This window comes from Cyprinodon variegatus, unplaced genomic scaffold (assembly GCF_000732505.1).
Source record: "Cyprinodon variegatus isolate N-32 unplaced genomic scaffold, C_variegatus-1.0 Scaffold141, whole genome shotgun sequence".
Lineage (NCBI taxonomy): Eukaryota > Metazoa > Chordata > Actinopteri > Cyprinodontiformes > Cyprinodontidae > Cyprinodon > Cyprinodon variegatus.
In genome coordinates this window covers 22403-43965 of record NW_015150594.1, presented here as the reverse complement: position 1 = coordinate 43965, position 21563 = coordinate 22403, and the positions used below count along the sequence as shown (strand labels likewise).

General features: G+C 37.1%; 1 protein-coding gene across 1 annotated transcript in view; it reads right to left on the bottom strand.

Annotated features, from left to right (window-relative positions):
* utrn (utrophin) overlaps positions 1-21563 on the bottom strand; it is a 214009-nt gene that overhangs the window by 171100 nt on the left and 21346 nt on the right. Inside the window, exons 19-36 of the mRNA XM_015376772.1 lie at positions 19924-20092; positions 17108-17235; positions 15629-15766; positions 15435-15548; positions 14997-15152; positions 13706-13876; positions 13429-13611; positions 12952-13086; positions 10419-10568; positions 7930-8091; positions 6428-6559; positions 6086-6259; positions 5383-5538; positions 4960-5130; positions 4391-4570; positions 3933-4061; positions 593-763; positions 152-289 (exon numbers count right to left, since the gene is read on the bottom strand). Of these exons, the coding sequence (XP_015232258.1) occupies positions 152-289; positions 593-763; positions 3933-4061; positions 4391-4570; positions 4960-5130; positions 5383-5538; positions 6086-6259; positions 6428-6559; positions 7930-8091; positions 10419-10568; positions 12952-13086; positions 13429-13611; positions 13706-13876; positions 14997-15152; positions 15435-15548; positions 15629-15766; positions 17108-17235; positions 19924-20092 (2757 nt within the window). The remainder of the gene's footprint in view (positions 1-151; positions 290-592; positions 764-3932; positions 4062-4390; positions 4571-4959; positions 5131-5382; positions 5539-6085; positions 6260-6427; positions 6560-7929; positions 8092-10418; positions 10569-12951; positions 13087-13428; positions 13612-13705; positions 13877-14996; positions 15153-15434; positions 15549-15628; positions 15767-17107; positions 17236-19923; positions 20093-21563) is intronic.

Genomic DNA, 21563 nt, shown 5'->3' with positions numbered 1-21563 from the left:
AATAAAGAGGATAACTGGGGTCAAGATTCCTTCTTGGTGCTCAAAATACACAAGAAACCTTACAATTAAATTTCCAATCAGACAAAGGAAATGCTTCTATTAGGGTGCAGAGTGATTTAAAAATGAAATAAATTATGATAACATTGGGTACCTCGTCATCATCGAGGATGTTTACTGGGAGCTGCTGCTGATGGAGAGTCTTCAGCGTGTTCTCCAGCTCTACCTGAAGGTCCTTTATCTCAGCAGGCTCAGGCTTAATTTCAGCCTGGCTCTCCAGACTGTTAGTGACCTGATTTAAAGAAACAAAACAAAAAAAACAGAGGGTATGTCGAGTTCAAGTTCGAGTTGCAAACAAAGGAGTATTTATCTGACCAGGTCCTCGAAGAAAGGGACATTTCTGCTAAATCAGAAATTAGCCAATTAAATCATTAAAACCCATTTTAAACAAAGGTAGATTTAACTTCTGATTGATTTCCAAATCCCTGGTCGTCATCTTCTCAGAGTAAAAAAAAAAAAAAGGAAAACTGGCAAAAAAAAAATGACATCATTTAAAGATTAAATCTTTTATGAAACATGCCTCCTCTTTCTGTACCTGCGCAGACTTTATGTGCTGGGAAACTTTGTCAAAGTTGCAGTTCAGCTCTGCCAACTTGGGCTCAACTACATCTCGACAGGCGGGGCCCCTGCTGGTCATCAGGATGATTGCTTGGTCCCTGACGTTGTCCACGCGCCGACCAATCATATCCAACTCCTCCATCATCCTCTGAGAACAGACCACAAACTAGCTGTTCATCTTTTTATCAGGCAACAGTGGAAGTAGGAGCAGAATATATAAAATATTTAATACAAATATACAACTAATGCTAAGCTATTAATTTTAATTCACATCGGGTAGAGAGGGAGAGCTAACTGGAGTTTTGGGGGAAATTAAAAACAATGCCTTCCTTTTTTGAGTCAAGCTGAATCCCAAACCACCCCTAAGCACTAACCCTTAACTATCAAGTGTCACTCTCAATGAAGTCTCACTCGCAGCTTTGAAAGGTACATTGATTGAATGTGGGGGGATAAATGAGAATGGAATGGGTCCTTTCCTCCAACGGAAGAGGAAAGCAGTTGTTGCTATGGCAATACAATGACGCCCCGTGTGTGGCAGTAGCTCTGTGACATTAAATATAACATTTGCCCCTTTCTTAAAACAAATGTATATGGTCAAATACAACTATTTATAAGAGTATCCTCCATTTTGGGATTAATTATGTGTTTTTTTCATAAACTAACTTGTTATTTTCTGTGAGTGTGAGGAAGATGCAGCAAACCAGCGGAATTTACATTTTAGCAGAACGTATTTCCTTTGCTGCCGAATTCCAGTGAGTCCGTACTTAAAGGGATAGTTCGGTATTTTTGACATGAATCTGTATGGCATCCCCATCACCAGTGTCATGCAATCACACTGACTTACCCCTGGCAGCGTCCTGTGAGCAGAGTTCTCGTCCAGTTTTGGTCAAGCCGAAAGTAGTCCGGCAGGTTTGCTAGAGCCAGCGAAATAAAACGTTTCTCTTCCCAAAACATTATGTGTTCAAAAGAGTGATATTTTTGCATCCCAAAAACGTTGTAGTGGAAAAAGTCACACGTCGTTATCACTTGGTCCTATTTTCTCTCTGTTCGTATCAGTGCGCGCCGTCATTCAGACAGCTAGGGCCTACTAACCTGACAACAGCCAGATGCATGTCTCCCTCCGCCTAGCTCCTAGCTGGGCGGAGGGAGACATGCATCTGGCTGTTGTTGAGCTCGCTGTCTGAATGACGGCGCGCACTGATACGAACAGAGAGAAAATAGGACCAAGTGATAACGACGTGTGACTTTTTCCACTACAACGTTTTTGGGATGCAAAAATATCACTCTTTTGAACACATAATGTTTTGGGAAGAGAAACGTTTTATTTTGCTGGCTCTAGCAAACCTGCCGGACTACTTTCGGCTTGACCAAAACTGGACGAGAACTCTGCTCACAGGACGCTGCCAGGGGTAAGTCAGTGTGATTGCATGACACTGGTGATGGGGATGCCATACAGATTCATGTCAAAAATACCGAACTATCCCTTTAATGAAGACTCACTATTTAAGGGCTGCACGGTCCACTCACCCTACCCATTATGTGGTTTGGGATGGCACTTATGTGGCAGACCCTCCGCAGGAACGAGCAAACAGAGAGTTTAGGAGCCAGTTTGGGATTGGGCCCCAGTCTAGGATTAGGAAAGTATAATAGCTTTCACTGTCTGAGGTAACTGAAGTTCAGATTTCCACAATTACATTTGGCCATTTCAAAGAGATGTAGTGAAAGAAAAAAAAGCTTGTAAATTAAAAGAGTTTAATTTTATGCCCGATTGCTCTAAATTTAAATTTTTTAATTACAGAATTAACTCAGTATATTGTTGTATTGGTAAGAGTATATTTTTTTCTTGGACCCTAATTTTGTAATATATATATGTATGCTTTATACTTGGGTGTGTGATTTTTGTATGTTTCACTTTGAAAACTTAATAAATATATGTCTAAAAAAAAAAATTATTCACTCAGTAATCTGGTGTATACAGTAAATGTTAAAGTTGCCAATAAGAATATAAGCTTTTTTCAGCATTTGTTGTTTCACATGCATGTCAGCGGTTCATTTAGGAAAAGATCCAAGGGGAAAGAAAAGTGTTAAAATATCTGAGCATATTAGAGCAGATTTAAAGTTCTTCTTTGTCCCTTTGTGGGTCCAGTTCCAAATGTAGCACTTTTTTTTTTTTCTAAACCAAGAAAATAGCAAAACAAATTAAACCCATAAAATTTAAAATGTTGTAAAAATCCGTTTAAACGGGCCAATAAAGATTCACAGATCCTTTTTCTACAAAATTAGATTACCTTGTTTGATCAATTAAATTATTTATTGTTTTTTTGTAGTTGGTTAAGGTAAAAAAAACAACTAAAAAAACAATAAAATTTGAAAAACATTCATATGTTGACAATTATAACCTCCTCAAGGAGGTAATATTTTAGGGTCATTGGTTTGTCAGTTAACAAGTTTAAGGGGAAATCTATAGACTTTGAAAATGTGCTGTTTGGAGGATGTCTGTGCTCTCTAGTTTACTATAATCTCCTTTTTGAACCCTCTCTGTAACTTTAACCAGCTTGGAATAAACATTTGGATACAAATGATTTTATAATGTCATTCTAAACCGCTTTAGGTAATTACTTTATGTGCCAGTTGCCGTCTCACCCAGATAGTGACAACGCCTTTGGTTTCAAGAAACAACAATCATACCTTGACAACTCTAGTCTCATGTCATTTACATAAAACGAATGAATCAATTAACAACCAAATATCTGACCAAAACTTTTTTTTTTCCTTTCAAATATTGAAGTTGGACAAAAAAAATAAGATACTGTAGGAAAAAAATAATAGAAATGATCTTATGAAAGAGTAAAAAATACGTCCTTCAATGGTTTTCAATATGGTAAAACAGTTTTAGAGAATAATTTATTTTATTTTACATTCAACATTTTATGAAAAATGTTTCATTTTCAATTTATCCATGGAGTAAATATGTTTCATTTAAGGCTGAGACTGAACATGTTAATTACATCTCATTAATTCAAAAGCTTTTGTTTTATTAGATTTTATTTTTTAAATGGATCATACCATTAAAAAAATAAACATGAATCTATCAGAAAAAAAATACATTTTACTCTTAATTTTTACGCTCTCAATTGAGGTATAAATCCACTACCTTAATTGATCCTACACCAATGAATAAAAGCGACACAATCTTAATCTTAGTTAACCAAATCATGACATGTTGTGTGCACCATTTAAAACAAATCCCAATCCTCCCATAAGACTTGTACCAGTGTGGTATATTTAAGACACCATGTTTATGCTTTGCTCTTTACCGTGAACTCTTTTTCCCTCTCAGCAGGAGGCAGCCGCTCGGCTTCATCCAGGTGGATCTGGGTCTGGTAGAGCCAGGTACTGATGTGAGCCAAGTTCTCATCAAATATCTCCACCTCACTCTGGTGACTCTGCACACACAGGCACACAAGCAAGTAAAACTCTGATTACACAAAATAAGATTTAATACAGGACACGGAACAATTAAAGCATTTCTTTTATGTTCAGTTTGATAATAGAGATTAAACTGAATCCATACTTAGATATTTTATATATAACCTTTAACAAAGATTATAAAAAGCAGCATTATTATTAGACTGATATCTTTCTTTAGATATAATTTAGCTATGTGTTTTACAACATTAAGCAATTAGAGCACTTTGCTTATTCTAACAACTTAATTAAACGTGATGGCTGTCATTCATAATTTATTCCAGTTGTAGGGAACGTTTGCTCTAACCAGAACAGCGCTGAGCCAATCTTCAGTCCAGGTGTGAACTTTCCCCCAGGATTCGTTAAGGCTGCAGAGTTTGCCCTCCAGCTGAGCCTCGCTGCCCTCCACCAGCGTCTGCAGACCCGCACTGACCTCCGTCAGGTTGGAAAGCTCCACCTTTCGACGTTCTGATTCCTTCAGCAGACCCTGATTGAAATGACAAAGAAATACAAGAACTTAACTAATGATAGGAGTAATAAAGAATCCAACTTTAATATTTAAAAAAAATAGCTACAACATAAAAAAATCTCAGTAGGGATTTTGACTCCTGGATATTCGGATAGATTGTTTGCATACAGCTAAACAAACTTAAGAAATGAAAAGTTATAAAAAGAAAACGTTCAGGATTCAGTTATTAACAGTTTGTGTGCTCCACCTTCTGGTGAGTCAAAGAACAACACTTATTTGTTATATTTAGCATGTTTTTTTTTCTTTACAGAAAGTAATTAAATTTTGAAAATGAAGATTGGAAAACAAAGGATTAAAAGCTTAGAGAAAGTCTACAGTAGCATCTGCTTTAATAAACATCCACTAACATTAGCCCATCTAATCTCAGCCTCGATGTCAGCTGGCATGTCTCCACAGCTGTTCTTCTGCTGGAGCTGGGCTTCATTAGTGCTCAGCCATTCCTGCAGGGCAGCAGTCTCTTTATGGAACCTCTGAGACAGAGACAGAGCTTTCTCCAGGTCCTGTTTGCCCTCAGTTACCTGTGAAGACAAAGAAAAGGCCTCTGAACCATCATCAGGGTCTGAGAAATCTCCAGATTCAACTTTTTATGGTTCTTTGTCCCTTAGGTTCTTCTTAAATATAAAACTATAGTGACATTTGATTTGTCTACAGATGGCAGGACAAATAGATGAAAAGATGGGTCATAAAAATGTTAGGGATCTTGAACACAACCAAATTTTGGTTTTGTTTTTTTGAGATGAAGTTTGGAAAATTTTAAATAACTAAATTACCTGAGCCCCCAGTTCATTATAGAGAAGTTTCAGAGCTGTAAGCTGTTCATCCATTGCTTTGGGATTCTCAGTCTGCTGTTTTTGCACAATCTGGCGACCTGTTTTTATCACCGTCTCCACCTCCAGCTTCGCCTCACTCAGCAACTTATACATTTTCTATAAAAACAAAACAACAATTAAAACCTTTCATATTAAAAACACACATAAAGGCAATGCTAGAAGCTAACATTCACTTAAGTAGCAATAGGTCTTATTTGTTAAATAAATATTGCAATGTTTACATGGCAAACTGAAATTAAGAAACATCTTGAACAGTTTTTAAAACGGAAATTAGCTGCAAAAGGTTCAATTCAATTAAGTTTATTTATATAGCATCAATTCACAACACATGTCATCTCAAGGCACTTTACAGAGGTTCTGCTTAATGTTTATTTCCTTTAACCCATAGGAGTTCAGAATTATAAGTAAACTAAAAGTTGCATTAATATTTAAATAAATTAACTGCTGACCCTGTATCAATTAGTGGAACCATAAATATGCTAGAGGGTGTATATAATCTTCTGTCTACCAGTGGGGTTTTTTTAATGAGTATAATTCAACTTCTTTACCATTTGCTTCTTGTTAAAAATGAGCAGAAAAAAAAAACTTTCTATAAAAGGCTAAACAGTTGAAGAACAACACTAAGAAAGCGGATGTTTCTCACCATGCAGCCACTGAGGTGGGACTGGATTATCTCAGGTTCCACATCTTTAACCTCCAAAACATGTAGCTCAGCCTTAGCACCATCCAGAACCCGTTTACAGTCCAGCATGCGCTGCTCAAAGTTGGCAGGCTTCTGGAACAGCTGATACTTTGTGGAGATCTCCCTCAGCTTCCTCTGTAGAGATTAAATCAAATGTTAGCCAAGCTATGCTAATCTTTTGTCTTTTATCACCCTAGACATGAAAAAATAAAAAATAAAAGCAACATTTTGTTTTAATGTTGTGCATTAATAAAGCAGAAAGAACAAGCTTTCCCAACATTGTCCAGTAGGAGTCAGTGTTACCTGTAGCTGTTCCAGCATGGTCCCACCACGGGCCACTTTGCCTTTAGCGGTGGGAGGAGGCAAGTTGGTCACATTCCTTCTTTTCATCTCCTCTACTGTGACCTCATGAGCAGCGATCTCTGCACCGATGGTCTGAAGGAAAAGGACACGGTGAGCAGGGAGGAATGGTTGGAAGAAGGTTCCCAGGAAATTTCTCAATTTAAATTGGGATTTCTAAATTTTAATAAACAGGAAAACTGAAAGAAAGAACCAAATTAAATTGATACTTCATCTATAGTGTTTGTTACTGTTCACACAAATATTTCAATTCAAGAGTTCCAGGCTAAAAAAATACTCAAGTTTGGAACGAAAGAGCTTAGGACAGAAGGAAAAATAATTATTAGATAAAAGAAAAGAAAGTCCAGTCTGGAAATATTTATATTTTTCATATTCATGCATAATTATTAAAAATTGGAAAATACTTTTATCATATTTCAGGTTTTTCTAGACACTGTAGGAACACTGCATCTCTTTCATGATTCAATTTCTTAAAGGTATGGAGGACGATCTTATATTTCTGGGTGGATCATCCAAATAAGTGGTCCTCCTAATTGTCAATCATTCTGGTGATATGTTAAGTAAGGCCGTCCTACGTGCTCATCCCCAGTTAGCCATCTTTTTCTGCGCACTTTCTTCGGTGAGCGAGGGTTTCAGACGGTCTTTGGAGCTCACCTTTCTCACAGCGGTTCTTTGAATACGGCAGAGGGTCATAAGAGAAAAAAGTTTCTACGAAGTGTATGAGAAGAAAAGAAAGGCCTCAGAAGAGGCAGATATATCCTAGAATGCTTTGCGCAGAGAGCTCTCCTAGCAAAGCATTATGGGATTTGCTGTCACAGCGACCGCTGTCGCCATAGGCTGTTGCTACCTGACAGCAGCGACTAATAAAGATGGCGCAGGCACAGTGCAGTGGAGGAGGAGTTAAGTGACCAATGGAGCAAAAAGCAGTGATTATTTGTCCATTTTGGACTTTATAGCAAACTCAGTTAACTTATCGTTTAAAGTCCCCGCTTTATATAGTGATTTAGGGGTTTAGGGGTTAGGGCAGACACTTGGAAACAGTAAGCTTGTATGAGCTATAAGAACAGCAACTTTAAAACAGAGCGTGCACGAGGAGAAATGGGCTTGTGCATGCTCTAGCACGCGTTTAAAAGGTGTTCCCTTTCGGGAGCGGGTATAGGGTTCTGCATGTTCATTTTTTTGTTTTAAGTTAACAATACTTTAGTCCAATTTAAAAGGTATAAATACCAAAGATTAATTAGTCTATGATACTCATCTTTACCATAGATTAACTGGCTTCCAATGTGGAAGAGAATGGAAAGTTTTAAAAAACAAAGTCCTCCAAACCCTCAATACACTAAAACCTCCCAATTTCTCAACAGTGAGAGAATCCAGAGCCTATAAACAGAAGCAGGCTCTGTGGACCTCACCTCATTTCAGGAGCTAATAATGTGTAGGTGGTATACCTGTGCCTCCAGGGGGAGCTGGAACGCGTCTATGCGATCAGTGAGGTAAGAGGTTAGTGTGTGGTCCAGCTGGTTCAGGGACTCCTGCAGCGCTTGGAGCGCCTCCTCGTTCTCCTTTAGTGTCTGCAGCTGCTGCTCGAGGCCGATCTGCCGGTTTACCGCCTGAATAATGACACGAACAGCAGGTCGGGGCTTTAAACTATGTCCATCAGGGATTTTAATTAAGATTTACTCATTTCCGCTCAGAGCCTGTGTAATTACCCAAATAAGACTCGGCTACATAAACATTAAAAAAAGCTTGGAAGCTACGATGAAAATATAATTAATTAAATCTTTTATTTTTTTTTTTACAAGAAGGGTAAAAGGTGTGATCAATTCATTATATATAAAATATAGAACACAGACAAATACCTGTCAATGCAGAAAAATATCTTTTTAAAGTTTATTTATTTTAGTAGGTCATATTTAAAAAAAAAAAATGTAAATTAATTCATTACAAACAGATGACTCATTTTACATCCTGGTATTTAAAGTAGGGCTAAAACAATCAGATTAATCGTGGTTATTGGAATTATTGTCAACTAATTTAATCATTGATAAATTGTTAACTGGAGTATAGAGGCTCTAAAACATGCCTTTAGCTGACAGAGTGACCCACTTAGAGCAGTAATTATACCAAACTTAAAAAAATATTTATATATACATATATATGTAAAGACTTGCATTTAAGATTTTTTAAAAACTTTTTCGTCCATCCATATGCTTTATCCAGAACTGCTGAAGTGGAAAAGTTGCAGTTTCACCTGGTTTAATTTCTTAACAAATCTTCTTTAAGGAACATTTGGCTATCCGATTATTAAGCAATTAATTTTAAAAAAAAATAATCGACAGATTAATCGATTTGCAAAATAATCTTTAGTTGCAGCTCTAATTTAAAGTTATTCATATTTTCAAAGTTTGTAAATAACAAAAAAAAACTTGGAGGGTTGATATGTTGTCAGAACCTCAGAAGCCTGAGAAATGATGGTAAAGTCTTTCTAATAGCAGCACCTGCCTCTGAGTATAAAACCTTTTAAGAGTCTGTTTTTCTGCTCTATTTACATTGCAGTGTCCATATAAACTGTAAAACTCCCTGCATAATTATAATAAAGCAATTTATTTGCATGAAACAAGTGGAGCAATATGGCAATTGCCATACTGCTACACTTGTGAAAGTAAAATCTGTTGGGCTCTTTTTGGCATCAAGACAATTATTCTTATTGCCACATTGCCAGACAGGACACTGTTTAAAAATAATAAAAATAAGTGTCTGTGCACAAACTGTGCAGCACAGTTACCGCAGACAAGGCAGACCAGAGTCGCTGTGTGGAGCTCCAGAGCTGCAGACATGAGTTACAGTAGCTGGATAAAGGCAGGAAAGGGGCAACCTTCTGTTATAACACCGAGTAAAGCTCCTTTTGTGGCAAGATACAGCTGAGAGGAAGATGTTCAAATTAAAAGACACTGCAGGGTTCTTGTTTTTAAGTTTACACACTTTTATGTCTGAAGACCAACAGAGTTAAGATTGTTCTTTTATCATTATGGTAATAAAATTCATGTAGAATTTATAGAAAAAGGGTTAAATTAATTATCTGAAAATAAGTATAGAGTATCCTTCAAGGCAATTAGAAGATTATACTAAAACTGTTTTATTATTTTCTACAGCAGATCAACAGCATCTGAAGGTCATACCGGATCCATTAATGTCAGCTCTTATGCATTTAGAGTTAAAACATGTTTTATCTGTTAAACTGTTCAAATTCGTATTTCTTCATTCATAAGAAACGGTCATAGATGACTGCATCTCTCTGTAAGATTGGACTGAATAGAAAATACATTTATGCAGGTACTTTGAGAGAAAAAGGGCTGTAAGGTAGGCTTAATATAAATTAATATAAATTAACTAAAAAATGCTATTTTAAAAAATGTTAAATACTAAAGTAGAGTAAAAGCCAACAAAGCAGGAAAATAGGTTGATAAAAAAAAAAAAAGGAAATTCAGATCCCATTAGGATCAACTGATTAAGACCCCTTTGAGATATAAAGTATGACATTTAAATGATGGGGTACCAACTTTAGCGAGTACCACATCAGAAATAATGTCCAGTGTAAAATTCTGACATAACGTTACATATGAAAGCATAGGAGCTATTAAAGCATCCTGAATTATAGCTATGTAAAAAATAAAATCCTTTTACTTTTCATATTTAACTGAACTAAAGCCAAACTGAAATAAATAGATTTACTGATGATATTTTAATTTACTGAGAGTCACGACTGTATCATTGCATGTTTTACAAAATAAAGTGGGATCATTTTTAGTATTCATGTGTAGAAATGTTTAAGGAAAAGGATTTCTGTGCATTTCTGTGCAAAAAAAATTTTTTTTTTTTTTTTAGACAAAAAACAAAACAACCATCCAGATGAAAAAAGACAAAGAAAAGTCCCAACCTGATGGCTGAGCTGCTCGTAGCGGGAATTGAAGGCCTCGAGTTTTTCACTGATGAGTTCATCAAGTATGCCTCCGTCTATCAACGTCTGACCCAGCTCTCTGATCTGCGTCCGGTTGTCTCCGGGGTGGCGAAGGACGCCCTCCAAAGACTGTCGGGACGTTGGTGAGACGGAGAGATGTGTGAGCAGCAGGAAGAAAGCAAAAACATACATTTAATCATAAAAGACAAAAAGAAAAATTGTTCCAAAACTTGGCACAAAAACTGACCAAAGCCTGTCATCAATCTAAAAAGAACCGCAGGGTCAGACAAAATCTGTTGATGGAGGAAAAAGAAAAAAACGATAACAGCGACAACAAAAAAGGAGAGAAATAAAAAAAAAAACTGCGGAAGATGTGGAACCTGCTGGGTTTGTCAAACAGAAGCAAACCCCCGAAAAACAGAACAATAAGAGGCAGAGAAAGGAGTCATAAGAAAGAGACTGAGCTTCTTGAGTGACGAGACGTTTGGATCCAGCATCGTTTATGCAGGTTCATTAAATATGCTTTTCCTTCCCGGAGGTAATGGACAGAGAGTGATGGCCCCCTCCCATCAGACTGGGCCAAGTTAAATTAAAAAATATAAACTGGGAGTACAAGAAGGACAGAGAGAGAGAAAAATATAGATAGATAGAAGGAGAGATTATCGGGAGAGAAAGAAATAAGCTCAAAAATGAGCCTTAAACAATTGATGCGAAGGACATGGACAAGAAGGGGAAACATTGACTTCAAGGGTCTTCAGTTGATTTCATCACAATGTGAAGCTACAGAGGCAGCGCCATGATGAGACCCATTCTGACAGAAATGCTGCAGGCCATCTACAGATATAGCAGCAGAGCAAGTCAACGCAAAAGAAATTTGGAAGGCAAATCAAAGACAAATGAGGTTATTAACATTTCATTTTGCCTATAATGAAATTATTCATCACTTAAAGGCAATTTTTTTTCTCTTCAGTGGAACTAAAATATATAACCTTCTTAAACTAAGGTGAAAATATGATCTAACCTACATTTTTTATAAATTAAAATTATTTTAATAGAGCTGAAATGATACCTGACAATACTTGTAAATAAAATTGAATTTTATATGAAAAAAGGAAAAATCTGAACATGATCATCTGTTGTTTTACCAATCAAGAAGCTGCTTTGAACAACTTGTCTTTACAGCAGAGTCAGACACATTTAATCTTCTTCCAGATTGTCTCAAATACTTTGCACTTCTTTACTCTGATTTTACTCCAAATTCAGCAAAACGCCAAGGCTGTTCTTAGATAACCCATTTATCATGAAGTTTGAAGTGTAAGAGATTAAAGACAGCTCGCAATCTTCCCAGGCATCAGTATTTAAACAAGCTGTTTCTGTGGTTAGATGGAAAAAAACACTGAAAACTATTTAATAGATGTGGCTTTGTCAGAAAAATCTGCTTCTGTGCAAAAAGTTGAGACAAAAGCTGCAAACAAAGTGCATTTCTATCGACAGCCAAGTAAAGAATATGAACACACTGCAAAAACGATCTAGTAATAAGTCAAAATGCTTATTTCCCCTTAATTTGAGAAGGTAAATAACATGATCTGCCAACAGAATTAGTACAGTATGCTTACTCTTAAATTAAAATATGAACCTGAAACAAGACAATGCAATTGTTGTTTTTCTTAATTTAAATGTAAATCGTCTTGTTTCATTGGTATAGTGTCTCACTTACCTCCTCAATTCAAGAAAAAAATGTATTTAATTTAAGAAAAAATTACTTTTTTCCAGTGCAGGCATGGTGGATGGTGATTGTTTTTATTATTAAGAAACATCATGCCAAGCTTCAGCTTTACTTCAACATCTGTAAAATAAACCTCAACTCAACAGCTAAAGGTATGTGTATAATGACATATCGTAAATCAATACAAACAACCCGAGCAGGACAGATGTAAATCTGAAACTAAACGGCAGAAGACAGAATTCAACCATAAAAATCTTAGATGACCTTAGAAGAGATTACTAAAGTTCAGAGAACGGAAGCAGCAACGCAGAAAGTAATAGAGCAACATTTTTCTATTAGAGCAAAATAAAACATATGACCTCATCGGACATAAAAGCTGAGGAGGTCATACAGAAAATAACTTATTCTTAGTTTTTTTTATTTGTGGAACTCACAGCGCTTCAACAGTGTGGTGTAAAAGTAAAAAGTTATGTTTATTTAACAAATCATTTATGTATTTAGTCAAATTTAATTTATTTGCAAAAAAACATGCAAGTCTATTTAAATTGAATGAGTTCCATATTTATGAGGCGGCTGTTTTTACACAAAGCCCAGAGCCAAACAGAATGAGAAAACATATTTGGGAGAATTTCTGAAAATGAATATTCCATGTTAGCCTGAATGTTTCATAATTAAATAAATGCTGTCTATTGTTATCTTAATATTAAATGGAATAATGTTTATCCATCCTAATTAAGTAAATTCTTGCAAAGTGTATCAAGGCGACATAATTCAGTGTCTGCGTACCTCCAGAGCCTCGTTAACGATCTCTGTACTCTCTAGTACGTTCTCAGAAGCTTGCAGTTTCTCCTCTACAGTGTTGAGCCAGCTCTGCTCCATCTCCAGGTACTGAAGAAGCTCCATCCAACACGACCAAACCTCCTACAAAGTGCATGCAATTCGATTACCAAACTGATAAGCAATAATAAAAATGATAAATACCAGAGTTACATTCACCTTTACGGATAATATAAAGTCAAACTAGCTCTAAAATCCTCAATATTTAGCTAACAAACTCTCGTTTTAATGCATGTAAATGAAGCAAATTAAGCCCAAACCACGAGACATTTCATAACACTGTCATTACCATACTGAGCTGACCAACGGTTAATTAGGCCATGCTGCATAAATAATTGGAAAACAGTGTTTTAGAAGGTGAGCAACTTTTTGACTGAAAAAGGCAAATTTTTTGCTTCAACTTTCTGCCGGTTGACATATTTTTACCTCCAGTGTGTGACACTTGCTCTTGAGGCGGTCACACAGCTTTTGGTAGTTGGCAAGAACTCCATCCAACTCCGAGGTGAGCTCCTGTCCAGAACCTCCAGCAGTCTGGGACACCAACATGTTGATGTTGTCCTTCAGGATCTTCACTTTCACTTCTTTCTGTAGCACGTCCTCTTTAGCCCTCTTTAAGAGAAGATCACATGTGAGGACAGAGAACAAATTGCTAAAGTGCTCTTATGAAAAAAATATAAGGATTTCATATTTTTTCTGTAAATGCCTTCATCTCCTCCAGCGATGTCTCCAGGTCCTCAGGACTTTTATACTCAAAGTCTCTCATTAGAAACTCTTCGTCGACCTGGGTCATCCATTCCTGCATCTCTGCCAGGTCTTTCTTCAGATTCATCTGCTTCTCTTGGTTCTCAGTCACATTTTCTTGATGTCTCAAGAGCTGCACAGGAACATATCAAAAAGTTGCACTCAGTTTTTAACCATTCATCATCAAAGTCACATTTGACCACACTGTAAAGTCAAATGTGTTCTGCAGGGTCACCTATGTCTCAAAGATAAGTGTAATATCTTCCTATTGGGTGCTTTATGTTAGCTTGTTTTTTTTAACTTACCTTTTACAGTACGTAAGTAAAAAAAAGTTTTAAAAAATGAAGTTCCTGTATCGGCATTAATGTTTTTAGGGTTATGTTTTATCAAAATATGCGTTTGTTCTTTTATTCCTGTCTGTGTTTCACAAATTTCTTATAGAAGCTCTAGTTGGATTTTCTTTTGGTTATAATTTTGGTAATTTTTTATACCACATCTTTTTTTACTTACACTTAACTTTCTATTATTATTATTATTATTATTATTATTATTATTATTATCTTACTATTTTCTTGCATATAGCCAGTTTCCGTAGCAATGATTCTTGATGACTTGCCCAGATGGCTCACACTGGTAGGGCTGAAGGGAGTTTTCCTCTCCATTGTCATTGCATGCTTGCTTGGTGTGAGGGATTGCAGAGTCATTGACTCGATGCAATGAACTGGTTTTCCTTAGATAGAAAACTTCGAATTTGACTGTATGATCTGGTTTAATTGTAAAGTGCCAAGAGATGACATGTGTTGTAAATTGGCGCTACATAAATAAACTGAATTGAATTGAACTGCCCCTTCTGTGGATGGGTGAATACAAACTTAGGAATTACAAAACTCCATCTGAATTAGTGTTACGCAACATTTTTGTTCCGACTTTTTAAAAGATGATATCCTAAGTAATCACAGCTCAAATTTAAATTTCAATAAATGTGCAATACATCAAACTTTTATGACCCAGAAACATAACCTTCCATTTTTTGTGAATTATTGAAAAAGTTAATTTGTCTAATATTTGATTTTCTGACATGTATGATGGTATGTCAGACAGCCAAAAAAAAAAAAAAAACATTTCAAAATATTACTTTAATCTGATGAGAATATATTCACATCCGAAAATAAATTGTGAAAATAAAAAACACATAAAAATAACTAATCAGGTACTTTTTCAATGGAAATTTGCAGGTTTAGTTTATTTGTCACCTCTTGACTAAGTTTGGTCCATCTTCCTTCACACTGGTCCAACTTATCCTGCCCCCACAGGGCCAGTCCTGGGACTGCCGATGCCTGCACAGACTTTACATTTTCTTCCATCTGCATTAGTGAACGTTTCATCTGCTCCATCTCACTCACATACTCCTAGTTCAGAGAAAAGAAAAGGGTTTACAGAGATGTCTATAAACAAATTATCCATGAATAGATTGGGCAAAAACAGCCTTTGCTTAACAATATTAGTGTTTTTTGTTTTACAGTGTGTGCCCTCATAATGGTGTCAAGTTCCTTCTATACATCTACTGACCAGTAAGGCTAGAAATATACATTGTTTAAACAAATGGACAGAAACTGACAATAGATCCTAGTTTGATAAATCAGTTGTAAAAATCAAAAGGAAATTGTTTATTCTATTTATTATCTATATACCTTGCACTGATTAAGTTCTGCCTGCAGATTCTCTGCATCACCCAGGCCGGAGGCGTCCTTAGACAACAGCTCCTGCACGGCATCCAGCCAACGCTCCACTTGCTCTAAACGTACCTGAAATCAAAGAGGTAAAAACACATCTATACATGGAGAAAAAAATAAAAACACCAAGAGCAATAAACCAGCTTATCTACCTGGTTGTCCTTCATGCTTCCCAGAATGCACTGCAGCATGCCATGCTCCTCACGAGCCCTTGATGAGAGCTGGCTCCATTTCTGTAGTTCAGCCGGATCGGTTGCTTGTTGTGTTTGTTCAATTTCCAAACACAGGCCCTGAAAAATGAACAAAAGATCAGTCAGGACATTTAAAAATGGTTCCAAAACTAGAAAAAATGCTGAATGGATGGCGTTCCTGCTTGTTTTCATGAGAAATACATAACTTTTGATATTCCTAAGATCTTAAACATTTATTCAATATATAAAACACTAAAGACCATCATAAATCTATGGCAGATATTTCTACAATTGGTATAAGTAAGTAAGTAAGTAAGGAAGTCTTCAAGTTAAACTACTATTATATGCTCTAACTGGATTTTTTTCCGCCCTAATTCAAACCAGGATTTACAACCCTTCTTTAATCAATTTTTCCAAGTTAAAAGATATTCATAATACTCTTCTAAATATAGCAGTTCTAAAAATAAAGGTAGTAAAAGACAGAATTTCTCAAATATTTATCTGCTTTATCGGAAATAATGCTATAAGTGATTACATTCTTAGATTCCTTAATCACTAAACTCACGTCTTTGTTCTTCCTGCAATTTTATTTGGTGTGAAATAGATTTATGAGCCTAGATTTTCAACGTATTGTAAAAACTGACTCATAAAATCTGAAAGCCATGATTTAAAAAATGTCACAAAAGGAAAAACAAACGTGTTTAATTTTCAGTAATTGTTTTAGAAATGCTTTATTAACAACACGTGTAGAAACAAATGTGAATTAAAAAAAAAAAAAGTTCTAATAATCATTGACATCTCCTCTCAGACGAACAGCTGAATGATCTCTGGGATGCTGTCATTAGCCTGTATGTTGCGTCTGGCAGGCTCCACATGGAGCTGTGTGCTTCATGCACAGGCACGCAGCCCAGAATGTGTCACCTTCCCACCCCTCCCCACCTCTCCCATGCACGCCGTCCTATCTGCCACAACAACAAGAGTGCAGACTGAGCCACATTCCACTGACAATGGAGGAGGAGACGAATGTTCAGAATGCAAAAACACACACATTACAAAACATATGTTTAAGTGAAAAAAAAGCAAAAGAGGCACGTTCACACACACACACCCTTTACCTGTTGCGCAATTTAAAACTGTGACAAGAAGACCTATTGTGTGAAGGTAACCACAGGACAGGCAAACAATGACGCTACAGTGATGTACTGGTTACTCAGAGTAAAACAAAACTGCAAAAAAATATCTGCAGATTTCAGTCATGTCAGCATATAAAACCTGCAAATCTGCAGCTTACTTGTTTATACATTCTATAACATAATCATTAGAAGAGAATAAAAAATAAATAAATAAATAAATAAAAAAACATGAAATTAAGAAAACAAAGATGCAATTTATTGTTTTCAACAAACTCTACATTTCAGCTTCATTATCGAGGGTACCCACCTGGGCTCGCTCCACTGCCCCTTCTGCTGTATGCATGTCTACGATCCCGTCTTTTAAAGCAGCCAACCTGGCCTCCAGACCCTGCACGGCATCCTGAGCCACCTGGGTGGCTTCAACACCGGCCAAGGCTGGAGAAAAATTAAAGGAAATCTAAGTTTTCAGAAGATTAACAGAGGGGGAAGAAATAAAACACAATACTGCCTTAAAATACTAACCCTTGTGTATAAGTTATTAAATAACCAGAGTTGTCCGTTTTGTATGATTTCCACTTTAAGGTTGGATGATGAATATTTAACATCACACGTCTTTCCGCACTTCCTGCTCTGCTACATAACTGTCTCCCCTGCCTCCTGTTTCATTGCCTGTTAATTACCAGGTGATTTAATGCTTCCATAATCGACCCGTGTTTACACAGAGAGGAAGGGAAAGTTAAAGCTAGAGAGGCCCCCACTAGAACCAGACTATCCTCAAGTGGAAACAAAATAGATTTACTAAAGACTGTGCCAAGAAAGCAGGCTTTAAAAGCTCAGAGGCACTGCAAACCACACACTTAAACAGACTTATGTTGAAGAGGGTATTCAGGTCTTCCCTTATGGGATAATATCTGGCTGAGATCAGCAAACGCTGGTTCAAGAATTCAAATACCGACTGATTTCCAGGACTGGTCTGTATCGAACTTTTATTTTCAGGTAGAAACGAGCCAAAAGACGTTTAAGTTATAATAGAATTCAGGCATGCCGTTGTAAATCAGTGAGTATCTAGAGACCATATATGGGCATGAGCTATTATTACCTCAGACCAGACGATAATTTATTTTAAAAAAGCCGATGTTAAATTTGCGTAGCTCCTGTGTGGCTGTAATGATGTTAGATATTATGAAATCTCTGGTTTAAGATCACAGATAAAGAAAAGATATTTGCTGTAATGAGGGATATTTATTTTGAAACAGAAGATCAAGAATGGCTTAAATCTGACTAATCTGTTCTTAAAAACTAACTGGCTTAGTGTTTGAAAGATTTTGGCCCTAAATGAAGTAACATTTTATCCTGTACTCATACTTGTTGCCTTACAATTATTCCGGACCGGATTTTGGCGCAGCAGTGTCAGCAGAGACTCCCAGACTTCCTTTTCTTTGACAAACCTTAGAAGGAAGCTCATTGAGGTCATGGTCCAGATTTTATGACCACAGGTGAGGGCAGAATTGTAGACCAACCGGTGGATTAAGAGCTTCACCTTTTGGCTCAGCTCTCTCTACACCTCAATAGACTGGTGCAGCATCCACATTACGACTGAAGCCGCACTGATTCCTCTCTCGATTTCTCCAATTCTGTCTTCACTTGTGAACAGGACCCCAAGATACTCAAACCCCTCTGACCTGAAGGGGACAAGCCACTTTTTTGAGGCTTGGGAACCAGGGCCTAGGACTTAGAGCAGCTGATCGTCATCATGTTGTAGGTTGTAGCAGGAGGGAGCCAGGAGAACCATATCCTCTACAAAAAGCATGCATGAAATCCGCTGGTACAAGACCCCTTTCATGTCCTTGGCTTGGCCTAGAAATCCGGTCCATACAGGTTGTGAACAGAATCGGAGACAACGGCAGCCCTGTCTGAGTCTAATTTAATGTCGACAATCTAGACTAAACTCCTCCTCCACTTGTACAGAGACTAGATGGCCCCTGGTAAAGGGCCACAGGCTCCACACTCCTGGACCGGCTTCCTCTACGCCATGCGATGCTGAGGAGGCATGTCGACCACATCAGCACCACTCCGTCCAAGACCTGCTGTACTCAGTAGATCTTATCCACCCCTGTAGCCCTGCCACAGCTGGAGTTTGTTTAAGCACCTCTTCGGTGTTGGTAATGAACACGGAAAAGGAAAACAGCTGTTGCTGTGGCAACAAAGCTGCACCATACTTACAAGGCTGTAGTTCTGTGGCAGTGGCAATAGGATTCAGGTCTAGACTTTTACTGAGCCATTCTAATAAACATGTCTGGTTTTTGATTAAATTAATCTTATCTCCATCTGTAATGTTAGTGAAGAACTGTTGCTCTTTTGTTTCAAGTGTTGTAGGTTTTTTTCCAGGGTAGTAGGGTGTTTAGCGCCATCCATCCTTATCCACTCTGACCGGCTTCCCCATCCCTGCTATATATTACAATCCCCCTCAGAATGATGCTGCCACTAACGCATTTCACTGTGGAATAGTGAACCACCCAGAGCTTTGGATGCAGCACAAAAGGTTTCATTTTTGTCTCATCCTCTGTTGAACAGGTAAAGCCTATAGCACAGGTGTCAAACTGGTTCCAGAAAGGGCCGTGTGGCTGCAGGTTTTCTTTCCAACCAAGCAATAGCACACCAGACTCCATCCATCTCATCAAGTCATCATGTTCAGATTGGACTCACTTGATGAGATGAATGGAGTCTGGTGTGCTGTTGCTTGGTTGGAAAAAAAAAAACCTGCAGCCACACAGCCCTTTCTGGAACCAGTTTGACACCCCTGGCCTATAGGGTTCCAGCTAGGCCATTATATCTATACCTTATTTATCAGCCAACTTCTGTTCTCTATGATCTTTATGCTGTTTGTTAATTGATGTTCTCAAACAAAGCAGGCTTTTACCAACTAATTTCATTTACAAGTATCAGAGCTGAGAAAGCTTACTGCGAATGAAGATCACACTTTTGTGAAGTTTTTCTTTTTTTTTAAACCACATAATTTTAGGATCACTCCACAGCAATGTGCTACTAAATGACCTATCAAAGTAAAAGGCTAAAGAGTAATACTACTACAGCAATGGACTGTGTAAAAGCAAGCATGTTGACCTTGATTCATTTCTTCTTCTTTGTTCTGCAGCTGCTGTAGCGTGGAGGACTGATGTGCAGAAACCACAACCAGGTTGTCTTTCAGAGAGGGCACCGCTCCAAGTGTTCCTGCCTCGGAGGACAGCTGCTCCAGTTGTGGACCGAAGGCAGAGACCTGAGCAAGACGGGCCTGGGGACACAACATGAAGGAGAACGTTCACAAAAGCCTTCAGCATCCAGACATGCATCACAGAGATTTGTCAGGAGTTTAGGAACAAATCAGCCAAAGGAAGAAACCACAGGAGTAATCGGACACTTGAACCTCAGTGGACTATTAATGTCTGCTCTACTCCAAGATCTCTCCAGATGAAGGAGCTCAGACAACAATCATAAAGGTGAGCCCAAGTTTCACCGTTTCTACTAAACAAAGATCCATAATTCAGCAAAGTGATTATAAAAAATGTAAGTGCAGACAGTGATTAGAATAACTTTTCAATTCAGGGTGTTTGTACAATACAAACTGCATCCTTTTTAGAGCAAATTCCCCATATTTCTTGGTTTCATTTAGAAAATGTTTGTAATGTTATTTCCAAATTTTAAGATGATTTATTGGCAGATGTTTTTAGCGGACTCAGGCTTTAAATGTAAACAAAAAGATCAAACCAAAGAATGGATGAATGGACAGTCGGACAGAAAGATGGATGGACAATATTTAAACAATAAGACAGGATCAGCTCTAGGAATACAAATCTTCCCCAGAACCTTCTTTCTTCTCATATCTTTTCAGATCCGGAGAATACTTAAATCCATGTCAGTGGCTCCATGACAAAAATGTAGGAGTTATTTTTTTTTATTTATTTATCATAAGTTTAAACTAGAATAATTTAAAAAATGTTAAGCTTTGTAGTTTACACTCTGTAAATTAAGTTCTACAGCACCTTGTACCTTTAGTAGATACATATTCTTAACAGACGATCAGCTGTAATGATCAACAATTTTTCCTTCAATGACAACCAATCTTTCCTGACTTTAGCTTTTTGGTTAAGGCAAAATGTTGAGGTAGCAGAGGTCACAGAAATGTTTACCATTCACCTCTGTCCATTTAATATCCCTCAAATGTATTTTGAGGAAAAAAGAAATTCCAAACTACAGTTAATCCTATATTTATATTATCCCGTATTTAGGAGCCAGTCTTCAGACTCTGAATGCAGTTTACTGCATAAGAGGGCTGCAACTAACAATTATTTTGCAAATTGTTTAATCTGTTAATTATTTTTCAGATTAATCGATTAATAATCAGACAGGCAAAGATTCCTTGAAGAAGACTATTTACACAATTAAACAAGGTGAAACAAACTTTTCCACTTAAGGAGTTCTGGATAGAGCATAGTGACAGAAATGTTTATTTTTTATTACAATTTTGATATAATTACTGCTCTAAGTGGGTCACTCTGTCAGCTAGATGCATGTTTTAGGGTCTCTATACTCCCCGTAAGGATTAATCGATTACTGCATTACTTGATGATCATTTCAATAATTGATTAATCACAATTAATTGTTTCAGCCCTAATGAATAACATGTGATCCTATGGGGCCCACACAGACACATGTCAGCTTGTTGTTGGCCTTCCTTTAAAACTAAATTAAGTTTCCTTCCTACC